The sequence below is a fragment of the Periplaneta americana genome, chromosome 13, assembly GCF_040183065.1.
Source record: "Periplaneta americana isolate PAMFEO1 chromosome 13, P.americana_PAMFEO1_priV1, whole genome shotgun sequence".
Taxonomy (NCBI): domain Eukaryota; kingdom Metazoa; phylum Arthropoda; class Insecta; order Blattodea; family Blattidae; genus Periplaneta; species Periplaneta americana.
This window is the reverse complement of record NC_091129.1, coordinates 69,810,676-69,824,459: the sequence shown is the minus strand read 5'-3', so window position 1 is coordinate 69,824,459 and position 13,784 is coordinate 69,810,676. Positions and strand designations below refer to the sequence as shown.

The window sequence follows — 13,784 nt, the reverse complement described above, 5'->3', positions numbered from 1 at the left end:
ACTATGCGTCTTTGATGATTTTCCAAAACATAAACAAAATGTTTCAAACATAAGTAGACGCAACAAAAGAAGGATAACAGAAGTGGTGAATAACATCCTGCTAAGAAAAATAAACCCAATATTGAACATAGTACATCAGCTTTCAATAAAGCAAATGTTTCAATTGAAGAAATCTATGAAGCACATAAAAAACTATAGCCACACAGTGCTCAATTGAAAGTAAAAAAAAACTCCCAAAGCCATTACATTACAACGTAAAAAAATTACTAGGACAATTCGAAAACAAAATCAGCTTATTGGAAAACTAAGACAGACAATATGTAATTTAACAAGCAAGCTATAAAGATACGACCTGTTGGTACTAAGTTCTTCACATAGCAAAACACAGAGAATTTTCGAATATAACTTAGCTGAACAAACTTCAAATAACACTGTAATATGCTTGGCATATTTATAATATTCGTACTCAATCAGTAATGCACAATTAATCGAACTATTTTCACGATACACAATGCTTTGTAATGGTACTATTCATCATTTCTTAGGGCAGCGAGGCGAACCTAGCGGCAGAAATTGTTATGACTCACAGAGACCTACTCTCGATCGTGCTATGCGCCAGCTTGTGTAATCTCGTAGGCAACGGTCTGGACCAACACGTCTGAGCAACTCTTTAGCAGCGTGCACGAGGGAGTCATCATCTTCAAACCTCGTTCCGCGAAGAGATTCCTTCAGTTTACCAAAGAGACGGTAATCGCATAGTTACAAATCAGGACTGTAAGGCGGGTGTTTCAGTGTTGTCAATCCAAGTTTTCTGTCTGTGGTCTGTGGTCTTGTGACTGACATGTGACTTGGAGTGACAATTCTTTCACTGTTTCGCGTTTGTCAGGTACGACAATATTGTTAACGCGCTGCCCATTGTCAGGACTTCGAGCACTGCAGGTTCTGCCGCTGCGATGAGTATCCCGAATATAGGCGTGCCCTCTTTCACCAGATAATCTGCTTGGCACCGACTAACCGTACTGCGATCGACAGCTGCATCTCAATACATCTTTTTAAACCTCTTGTGAATATTTCCCACTGTCTCGTTCTCATCCTTCCTTCGTTCTTTCCTTTCTTTTTTTCTTTCTTTCTTCCCTTCTTCCTTCCTTTCTTTCTTCCTTGCTTCGTTCCTTTCTTTTTTCTTTCTTTTTTGTTTTTATTCCTAGATATGCTATCAATCAGTCTAATTCACAACACTATCTTAACATCTACTAAATTTCGCTTTTGTGTTTTTAGAGAAGAAATTTATCTTCCTACATTTGACTCAGAGCTTAACGGATTGCATTTCTTGAGAGATTCTTAGGATTAGGTGATTAGAATAAAATACGGAGCACTGAAAGATGTCAGTATTGACAGAGATCTTTTAACAGGAGATAATTTATTCAAACATCCGACAACCATTTCTGCATATTTACTTATGCAGAGGTTTCAGATGACTCTTGATTCTACGAAACTTTAACTATAAAATATTTAAGTGACTTCTCTGTGAAAAAGACTTAAGTGGTCTTTGATGTACTTGTCGCGAGCATAAAGCAAAGCGAACTAGTATTTTATTTATATACAGAAATCAGCAGCTTGATAGCAGAGTGTTGGGCTATGACGACAGCGAACCCTAGTTCAAACCATGGCGTTGGCGAAGTTGTATTTAAGATGAACAAAACCAAAATTGTGAGGGGGTTTTCTCTGGTTACTCCTATAATTTCCATCGTCATTCGCCAAAACTCACTCCAAAATTCTCCTTTTATTATCGCCTCTAACTCATCACCTGTATTCGAATGACACCTATAATGCTTTTCACGCGACATTTAATTTCTACATCACACCTTCTTCGTTGCTACAATGTTTTGTCTTGTCGCATGTAATATATAACTTATCATAAGTAACTTTTTTCTTTTGTATTTCATGTGCGACATATTTAAGTCACCAGATCTCTATATTCAAGATGTTTTTAGTTTCTGTTTTTACTTAGAACGTTATACATTTTCTATGTAGTGAAATATTTGTATTAACAAACATTAATCGCGAACATAAACACAAAGTAAAATTAAAACACTTTTAGTGAAACAAAAAAGTGGTTCCGATTTACAGTTATAAATCCTATAATCTCAAATTCAATTCCAGGAAGAGGAAATGAGTTATACCTGCTTTTTATAGGAATATTTTAAAATGTTCTGTGTTTCGTTTTTGTCTTGTATTGGCTTATTAGATACCCTTGCACAATAGTGACCACATGTTCAAGAACGCCGCTGTTTGTGAATGTCTGGTGTTGGTTCAGATTATCACGAAAAGACCCAAGAAGTCTGATTTTTAAGTAGGATATCTTTACTCGCTTTGTAGGTTTAAGATCAAGCAGTACAGTTTATCTACAAATATTGTGTAGAATAGTGTGAATTAACCTTTGAAGTTATAACTTTCCCAGTGGAATTATGCTGTCAGTTTTCGTTGAATTTCTAACAGGCAACTGATCAACTCAGAAATATTTCCCCAATGGTGTAATTTTCTTCCCCGTCCGATATTAATTACGCAACGTGTTAGATATTACTATTCCCGACCCCTCTCTTCCTGCCACATTATTTTTATCACGCTCTTCTCATAAAAGACGGGATCGATCTCAATTCTAAAACCAGGACAGCGTACCTCGTATAATGAAAAAAGAAGTATATTCATTCTGTTATCCACTGGTAACTAATTTTTGTAACTCTAGCATTCATTTCATCTCGTATCTCTAAGTTATATTCTCAGCTTTGGTTCTAGAGATAACATGCCTAACAAAATGTCCAACGACTCGGGTTCGAGTCCCGAAAAGAAAAACGAAATTTCTTTCCCTTTCACAGAAATCGGCGTGTATCTCTTTGTTTTAAATTCTGTGTTGTTTAAGACGATGACCATACTGATCATTTAACCAGAAATTGGGATGGAAGTTACTGACATGTTTTGTGTCGTTTCGGATAGTTGTAATGGAATGGAAATTCTGGAGGTGACACTATGACCCAGCACTGCGACTTTTCACGATCTATTGCGCTAACCCTCAAACTGACTACACTAAGGTTTCGCTGTGTAGCCAGGTTTCGAGCAGGCAATCCCCCTCGTCCCTAGGCCAGCCCCCTCCGTGCGTCGCCAGCCGGCATTCGGGGAATGCTATGGAATGATGACGAAATGGAGTATGATGTAGATGCCTAATATGAGAAAAATGGAGAACCCCGAGAAAAAGCCAACTGCGACTTTGTCCGTCACAAGTATCACTTCTACGAATTTTTGAAGTGAAATATTCCATACCTCACGGAATTCGAACCTAGACCACCTGCGTGACACGTCTAAGGTCTGACCATTCAGCCATCATACGGATTATTTCATCATCATCATCATCATCATCATCATCATCATCATCATCATCATCTTCATGAAATTATTTACGAGTACATCTCGGCGAACGAGTATATTGTCTAATTATAGTTTAGCAGAATAGTCTTATTCATTGCAAATAATTTGCAAAACTTATAAAGTGAAAAAGGAATCGTCTCATTTTATCGACGCATTCAGCTCCAGGGATTCATCGTCGGTCTAACATAAAAGACTGTGTGGCTAATTTTTTTAAGGAGTTATCTCTGCATTTTCCTTTAGTGATGATGAGAACCATGAAAAGCTGACTTAGGGAGTCGAAATTGTTACTTTTTTGTACATATCACAGCCCATTAAAACTCTATTTTATTAATCTGATTACGGGAAATTATTTGAAATTATTAATGGTTTTTTTGCGACGTTTACTAACTGCGATTGTTATCTAATGACTGAGTGAAATGAAGGTGATAATGTCAGCGAAATGAGCCCAGGGTCCGGCGCCAAAACTTACCCATCATTTGCTCTTAATGGGTTGAGAGAAACCCCCGGAAAAATCTAAATCAAGTAGCTTGTCCCAACCAAGATGTGAACCCGGACCCGCTTGTTTAACGGTCAGACATGTTAACCGTTACTCCATACGGTGAACTTATTTGAAAAAGTATATTTCTTTTTTCACGTAAGAGAAATTCACAAAGAAAAAACAAAAGCAAAACAATTCAGTACAATACCGTACAATACTACAATACAAAATAATACAATGTATTAATACAGTAAGCATGGTAGTACTATAAACGGGATCTCAATCTATAGTTCCAAATGTTTGTAGATACCAAATTATTGGAGACTGAAAACCGCCACTGCCTGTACCGCCGTAAAGGAAATAAGATGACAGATGTCTTATTCCACACAGAACTTTGTCAAACTTTAGTAATTCCTGGCAGAGATACGCATTTCAGGCTGGAATATCTGTAAATGACACGGTCGTTTAAAACCCGTAGTTTTGAACACCCTGCATTTGGGCAGAGGGGGAAGAAGGAAAAAAAAAAAGAGTTCTCCGTAACATGGCGGTTTCTCTAAGGCGTTATTTCCAAGTTGTTCAAAGAAAGTTACTAATTAATGCATCCCAAAAATTTCTCTCACTTGTTCTGAAAGGGCTGTATCTTGAAGGAAATGGATATAGAGTTCATCTCGTTAGGTGGCCGATTAGGTAGGAAAAAAAGCAGTCATGGAGTTACCCGATCTCTATATAAATCTATTGAAGGATATAAAAATGTTGTTAAATCTTGTTGTAGTTAAGAGAAGACGGTCAGTACATATATTTATTTTAATTGTAAGTACAGTAGAACTTCGTTAATCCGGACTAATTGGGAGGATAATTTGTCCGAATTAACGAAAGTTCTGATTAAATGGAATAACCTAGTAGAAAATGTATTAAAACTCCGTTTACAAAAACAAAACACGACTATTGTACTGAGTGAAAAATCCTTCGCGCGCACGCTCTTTCACGGCTTACGGCTAATCGGCGGAACCCGCTGCTAAGATTCCCGCTTCCACCGCGCTGAAGATCGTGTCAGGCGTCAGTGTGAGTTGTACTATTGCAAGATAAGCACGTGTTCTTTAGGCGACGTAATACAGCGTCTTAATTAAGTTGATATGGCTCAATCAAGATATTCTATTCTGCAAAGAGTATTCGTGTATGATTCACACGTGCGTACAGATTTTGCTCGTGCTGTAAGGAGATTATTTGAAGAGAGATTCCCAGGTGTCCAAGTTCTAAACGAAATTCGATTCAAAGTGAATTTGTGTTTATTTTTTTAATGTTTATTAGTAATAACAAGTAACTTACGCGACAAACTGTAGGTAGATTTTTAAGTGTTTATTTTTTAAGTGTTCATTAGTAAAAACTTACGCCACGAACTGTAGGTGATTTACATCGGACTTCCTGACACTTTTTCACCGCGGTTATAGGCTTGACTCACCCAAGACCCGCAAGCAGTGGAAGCGGTCGCGCGGAGGATTGTACACCCACATTAAAAGGGCATAGACCTAATATATAACACATAAAGCAGTGGCATTACGTTAGTGAGATTTTCTACTGTTATTAGTGGTGTGATGTTCTAATGTGACTGGCCATTAGATTATTATCAGTAAAGGAAATAAACTCCAAAAAATCCCAATAAAAATATTGACAAGTATTTTAAACAAATTTCTGCAGCTAGTATTTGAGTGATGCAGTCGGGAATATCAACATAATCACATTCTGATGGAATAAAATATTTCCAATAGCAGACATCTCTTTATAACGACATATTAAAAAGTCCCGGCAGAAATACACACATTTGTATGGAATAATATATTCCCAAAAACGGACATCTTAAAAAGTCCCTGCAGAAAAACATTCTTATGGAACAATATATTTCTATTAGCGGACCTCTCTCTATAATGGACATCTTAAAAAATCCCTGCATGAATACACATTCTTATGAAAGAAAATATTTCCAATAGCGGACCTCTATTTATTATGGACGCGGACAGTACCAATGAGCAATTTTTGGTACGATTACCTTCTGAATACGGACAGTCAAAGCAAGTGATCCATTTTAAGAAATAGGGAGAGTCGGGTAGTATCGGACATCGAGTAATATCTGACAGTGAGTTCCTTTCATCAACAACACGATAGTACCTGATTGACATGGTTACGTTTCTGTGATGTCTCATAGAGAAACGTAACCATGTCATTCAGGTACTACCATATGGTGGTAGATGAAAGAAACGCACTGTCCGATACTACCCGACTCTCCCCTAAGTCTACATATTGAAATTAAAATGTAGGCCTACAAAGATTGCAATAAACAAACAAAAATTGTAGATTGCTTTTATGCAGAATATAACGTACAGCTGCTTATGTTGTCGTATGTTTAGAAGAGCATTCAAATTTCAGAGTTTTGTACAGTAATATCTTACATTGTGTGAGGATATAATTCATATAAAATAAATGTAGTGTTGAATATAAAGAATTATAATGATTTTGATACTATTTTCTAAATAGCCGACATTTATTTTTACCCCGGAGGTGTCCATTATTGTGAAGTTTCACTGTACTAGGTTAATAAATTTAATATGTATTTAATAATACACGCCACTATGTACTGTATGTTTTTTTATTTTAGTGGGCTATTTTACGACGCTTTATCAACAGCTTAGGTTATTTAGCGTCTGAATGAGATGGTGATAATGCCGGTGAAATGAGTCCGGGATATTGGGTTGAGGGAAAACCTCGGAAAAAAACCTCAACCAGGTAACTTGCCCCGACCGGGAATCGAACCCGGGCCACCTGGTTTCACGACCAGACGCGCTAGCCGTTACTCCACAGGTGTGGACTACTGTATGTAAAGTCTTTGCTATTACATTCGTGAAATTGTCCTAATAAATACCATTAGAGGTAGTAGGACTAGGGTACTTACATTGAAGTCGTTCGTAAATTATCGATAAGTCAAAATCTATCGTGGTGATGCCTATGATAATACCATCAGAAACTGATTGATCCTAATGAAATGTAATAACAAAAAATCTACCATCTTTGATCTTTGTAGCAGTCATCAGTGATGAAGGGTCCAGTCCACTTTATTTGGTGAAATTCACAGTGACCAAGTTCTGTAAAACATGGCGGAGGCTGAACCTGAAGCGGAAGTTCAGTCCGAGGCTGGCTCCGCGGAGGAGACGATAACAGAGACCGTCGTAGAAGAAACAGAGGAAGTAGTAGAAGATACAGAAGAGGAGTTGGAAAAAGAAACTAAGAAACTAAAGAAGCCAGGTATTACCGCCCTGTACATGCACAAGCAACCCCTTATTTGTTTCTTAACCTATTTTCAGTTTAAGCACCTTGTCATGATGCATCTGTTTAATTTCCTTATTACATTACTTACATTTCTATGATAAAATGTCTAGCTTTCATTAATCAGATAATCTTGTCGTACTTTAATTTTTATTGTAATTGTAATTGTAAATTTAATATTAATTGTAATTTTATTCTCCATATTATAGTTGTAATCCCCTGGTAGAGGGGCAGAGAAGGCCTAACGGCCTTATCTCTACCAGGTTAAATAAATAAATACTACTAATACTACATTTTCACTGACCGCTGCTGAGCTACCTGCTTCCATCATGCGGCCCACAAGATGGTTCTCTCATCTAAGATAGGTGCAAAAGAATCTCTTGACAACCACTTATTATCATTATTACATTAAAAATAAAAATAAAGTATATAGTTTTATTTAAAAAATATCTTAAAGATGAAAATGAATGCTTGAACGCAAGTCTTGATGATATGTTAAGGGCCGTTGGCATAATTTAAAGTTATGGAACATAAAATGATGTCGCATGAATACTGAACGCCGGAAAAGACATCTTATCACGACTGTGAAATAACTAATAGGAATTTAAGAGTTCAGAATGATGACACAAAGGTAAATCAAGGATTAGAACTGCCGTACAGGACAGATTTCTGAGTCTAAGGGCCTTGAGAGAGAAAGAAATTCAATAGACACTATGTTAAAAATGCCTTGCAGAATGCCCATAACGTAACTATTCCAGCTCAGACTATGAGGAACAGGTTATATCAAAGAGAATTTGATGCCCGTCGCCCATTAAAATATCCAGGTATTCGGCATGGAAATCGAGGACGTCATACTGCGGACAGCAATACGAAAATTTAACAGATGACCAATGTCATATATTCTTTTCGGACGAATCTCTCCTAGGCTAGCATCTAGATTCCAACAGGATACACATTTGGAAGCAATCAGGTAATGCAGAAGGATTGAGATATGTACAAGAGGTTTATAAATACCAGTCAACTTTTATTGCGGTATGGGGAGGTATAATGACTAATATAAAATCATATTGTATTGTATTTCCAAATTCTGAGCAATCTGTCCCTGAATTTAACTTTATGCATCATAATGTCAGGTCACATGTTGTTCGAACAGTCTCTAAGTGGCTGGAATGCAAAATATTTGTTGCCGTGGCCTGCCCAGCCCCCAGATCTAAATTCCATTGAGAACAAGTGAGATACTCTACAGTGTAGAGTTTTATGGGGAATGGAGAACACTGAGCCATTGACCGGCTGTTCGTAAGTCTCCAACACCATTGGCAAAATAACGTTGAAAATGAAATCTGACATCCCGTTACCTCAATGCCAAGAATGTACAGAACGGTCCTTGAATGTAAGAGGTGAAATACTATACATTAAGATAAAATGGTGGCACAAAGCTCTATAATAAAATTTGATACTTATGATGTAAGTCGCGAAAAGTAACAAACAATGAGTTTAAGGGTATAAAGGATAACTTATTATTCTAGAATTAGAAAAAACTAGGTATACAATTGTTAATAGGCCTATTCCTTAATGCTGAAGAACTCCAATTTGAACACTTATGAAATGGACTTAATTATTGTGTTATAAATATTGGTTTGTGTATGTCATTCGTTCTTTTTCTTACTATTCACGCTGATATTGCCGGTTAATAATGCCACAATAATAATAATAATAATAATAATAATAATAATAATAATAATAATAATAATAAGCTTAATAAAAATAATAAATAACTGTATACCTATCTACTTCGGCCCAACCCAGTATATCAATATTATTTATTATTGTTTTAATTACGTACTGTAGTGTTAATGTATGTATAAATTTAATAGTACTCAAATGATTTGCATCAGATTCTGATTCTCTAATTAATAAATGATTAACAATCAAGGTATTCCTTCAGGCAATTTTTATGTACATAATATGATCTAGAAAGTAAAACATCAACCCTGACGTATTTAAATTGAACTACATCACATTTTGTAGCATACCTGTATTTAGTTTAGAATTAACTGTCTCCAAGCAGTTAGTGTTGTTTAGTGACCTGTCCGAAGATAGGTTGAAACCTCATAAGTGACGCCAATAAAGCATCACTTATGAGGCAACTAAGCTGGGAGATAAAGGAGTAGGATGGTCGTATTGCATCTAAAAATGACACTTCTAACATAAATGAATGAAGGAATAAGCTTATTCAATTCTTTACTCCTTATATTATACGGATATAGCGGGCAAAAGTTGAGGCATGAATTCCTCATATGTACAGAAGACAAAATGATTATATCAACATGGGTCCGAAAATGCTTAGTTTCTGAGTAGGGCTTGCAAATATGATCATAGTGCACTCCAATAGCCTACGTATGTTTGCTGGAATAAAATTATTCTGATGCATTATTTTTACATTTCCTCAGATGAACTGTTAAAAATGTCGACCTTACAGGCCGCAGCACTTCGTCTCATCGAGATCCGAACAAATTCCAAAATTCCTGGCACAGTTCTTACTGTGTAACAGCCTTGCAGAATCTGCTGAAGAGAGTTCTTTCATTATCCACAGAAGTAGAATACACCAACGACTTTAAGTGCTTTTACGAAAAGAAATGCAATTGGGTTGAAATCTGGTGAGCGTGGAGGCCGAGCATGTTCGGATCTTGATGAGACGACGAGCTGCGGCCTATATTCAGCAGCAGGTGGACATTTTGAACAGTTTATCCAAAGAAATGTAAACGGAATGTATCAAAAAATTCTAGCAAGCAAACGTATAATAGAGTGCACTATGAACATACACACAGGTACCAAGTATTTCTGGACCCACGAAAACAATATATATATATATATATATATATATATCAACATCTTAGGTTATTTAGCGTCTGACTGAGATGAAGGTGATAATGCCGGTGAAATGAGTCCGGGGTCCAGCACCGAAAGTTACCCAGCATTTGCTCATATTGGGTTGAGGGAAAATCCTGGAAAAAAACTCAACCAGGTAACTTCCCTGACCGGGAATGGAACCCGGACCACCTGGTTTCGCAGCCAGACACGCTAACCGTTACTCCACAGGTGTGGACTATATATATATATGAGAATGCTTAAAATTTACTACGTATCCCAGACATTTTTAACTAGCCGTACCCGTACGCTCCGCTGCACCCGATAGAAATAAATATAAAGTAATTACATTATTAAAATAGGACGTTTGATCCAGGGAACATTCGTGTTTGATAGAAGGATAAATCGTTTAATATGTTACTTAATTTAAATTGCATCCAAATAATTAAAATGCGATCATTTTGGTCCAGAGACACTCATTTGGTGCAATGACAATTCCTTTAACATGTTTCTTAATTTTTATTACATGCAACCATAGTTTAATGAAGATTGACATCATTTAGATTTAATGTGTATATTTTATTTTACTTGTTATAGGTTTCCATTGAATTATGGTAATAACTTAATTTTAACCCTTGTTTTCTACGTATTCAGTAAATGGCGCTTGGCCCACTATGGTTATGAACCCTTCAAATAACTTAAATAATATTATATTATATTATATTATATTATATTATATTAGAAGTTACTGTAATAACATTATAGCATTATGTCCATCTAGAGAAACTACACTTTCCAATGGTGAAATAATAATTAATTGTACAAATCGGTTAATTTAGCTTCCGATATTACTTCATACAAACACAGAAACATTCTCTGTACGCTATCTTTCATAGCTTTCGATTGTTGCTGTCCAAGGCCCCTTATAGAAGAAGTCATTTCTTTTTTAATTCATTACACGGCCATAGATGGCAGTTATTTTAATTTTAAAACTCATTTATCTCATTAAATATCGGTCCTATCAAACTTTTTCAAGGAATAAAACTTATCGGAAATTATTTTTAAAGAAACTTTTGTTATGTAACATTTTTCACAAAAATCGATAATAAGCGAGATATTTCGATTTATTTAATCCAGGCCCCCTTATAACCCCCCTTTTAAATAATGTATTTTTAATGCCATATAGCCTAAAATCTAAGTTACAACGAACTTAATTTATGTTCTAATTTTCATCGAAATCCGTTCAGCCATTATCGCGTGAAAAGGTAACAAACATACAGACAGACAGACAGACAGACATACAAACAAAAATTTCAAAAAAACGATTTTCGGTTTCAGGGTGGTTAATTATACATGTTAGGACCAATTATTTTTGGAAAATCGAAAATTACCAGAAAAATTTCGTCTACAGATTTATTATTAGTACAGATGCCCATCTTAAGTAGCAAAACTGCTGTAGTTTACGAAGAATTACATTAAGTGAAAATAAACAAGACTGTAGAACATAAATATTAATAATATTTTTGTTAGATGTAATAATATTTGAAACTCGCTAAAACGGTAAAATGAGGCCTAATACGTGAAAAGAAAAAAAAAAAAAGAGAAAATAGTACATTGCATACGAATGGAACTGATTATGAAGGTGGCGCATTTTCTTGCAAATAATAATTAACTAAAAAATTCTTTTTGTATTTTCAGCTCCTTCTCCCCCTAAAAAGAAGCCGCTAAAACCGCCGAAAAAGAAAAAGAAGAAGAAACAAGGCGCTAAAGGCGGAAAACCTAAGAAGGCTGGAAAGAAGCGCAAGGAATCCATAGTATGGGCACGAAAGAGAGTAGCAGCAATTGTTCCTTCCTTCAGTCCATGTCCGCACATCTTTTTCAAAGAGAAGATTGTGGATCGCAAGGGCTTGAAGCCAAACGAATACATAAATCTCCTGGCCACGCCGAGGAAGTATGTATCCAACATCATTCTGTGCATTGCATTGTGGGTGAGCACTTCATAATGCACCCGATTTATCATATCTATTCAATTGCACCCATTCTTTGTTCCTCTCTCACATACATTATTTTCTCTTAAAATTATTACATTTCTGACAAATCTGAATCTTATTATATCACCTACGAGTTTTATTTCTCATAAAGTCTGTGACTGTACTTGACATAAAGTGACGAAGGCCTATATCATCGGCATCATTAATATGAATTTATTAGGCCTCTATTATTATTTATTTCTTTCATATATTTATTTATATTGACAGAGTTAAGGTCGTAAGGTCTTCTCAGCGAATAGGGATTATATAGAATGGACACTGAGCGAATTTTCCTGTTCTGTTTTTATGTATTCATGCGCTCCATCGGCGTTTAGTTCCACTTTCAAGTGCTAGAGGCTAGTGTAATCGAGCACACGCAAGAGTTCAAGAATTCCTCGATAATAATAATAATAATAATAATAATAACAATAACAATAACAATTGAATATAAGGGTTTTTACACAGAATCCAAACATCGCCTAACTTGTTGCATAATTAAGTAACGACTTTGCATTCAATAAATTCAAGTTAACAGCTTTTTCTTATTTCTCAATGATAAACTAGCTGTAATAATATTTTTTTATGATATTATGTAATACATTAGAGTGAATCGGGGGGAGATGACTATCGGGGGAAGATGTTTATTTCTTTGTAGTTGCACATTCTTCCGAGAGAGAACGTCACGCTCATGTCTTCATTACAGTGACTGTAGTCTTCATCACCACTGAGACAGTTGAATGCATGTAGAGTGGAAGCTAACTCATTCTGCCACGTGTTCTTGTTCAATTATCAATTATGATTCGTTCTTTTATCGATCATTTGAAGCATATCTTTTACTTGTATTCTGGAGAAGTTTTGCTATTCCAATTTCATGTCTTCTTGTCACGCAATAATTTTATACCTGTATGTTTCTATATCGATCACAGAAAGCGCATAGGCCTATCTGTTACTTGTATTCTAGAATCTAGAGGTTTCTTTACTAGTCAACTTCCATGTCTCGTCATACAATAAAACTTGTAGTGCCAGTATGGATTTTGATACCGGTATATTTCTTTATCGGTCACAGAAAGCGCACAGACCTATCTGTTACTTGCATTCTAGAGATTTCTTTATTAGTCAACTTCCATGTCTCCCTGTCACACAACAAAACTCGTATTGGCAATATCGATTTTGTTACCGGTACGTTTATTATCGATCACATATAGCGCATAGGCCTGTTACTTGTATTATAGAGCAGCGATTCTCAACCGGAGGGCCGCGGTCCTATGCATGTATGAAGAGCAGTTAATGGGGGCCGTGAAGAAAAAAAAATATTTTTTCTATAAGCAAATTTAAACGTCCGACTATTTTGTGTTGAATAAGAACATAATTAATTCTTGTTTAATTGTTGCCCAATTTCACATTCCTACATTCTCCTCTGCACTTCAGGCCATTGGACTGCACTGAAAAAAAATTGAGGAAAAGGGGAGCTTCAGCATCAAAAAGGCTGGAAAATACTGTTCTAGAGATTTCCTCACTTGTCAACTTTATTGACACTCTGCCATTCAATAAAACTTATATTGCCACTATTCTGTGACTTGTTCAATATGTAGCCTACTTTTAACTTCTTAATCTTCCTGTGTCCTGATCCGTTTCATATGACACATTGAATCGTAAAGGTGTGAAGTATGAGA

The 13,784-nt window shown here is 35.9% G+C and overlaps 1 protein-coding gene across 1 annotated transcript in view; it reads left to right on the top strand.

Moving 5' to 3' along the window:
• The window catches only part of LOC138712021 (enolase-phosphatase E1-like), a 35,334-nt gene that overhangs the window by 2,378 nt on the left and 19,172 nt on the right, over window positions 1–13,784 (top strand). Inside the window, exons 2-3 of the mRNA XM_069843405.1 lie at window positions 6,972–7,192; window positions 11,780–12,032. Of these exons, the coding sequence (XP_069699506.1) occupies window positions 7,042–7,192; window positions 11,780–12,032 (404 nt within the window). The 5' untranslated portion in view covers window positions 6,972–7,041. The remainder of the gene's footprint in view (window positions 1–6,971; window positions 7,193–11,779; window positions 12,033–13,784) is intronic.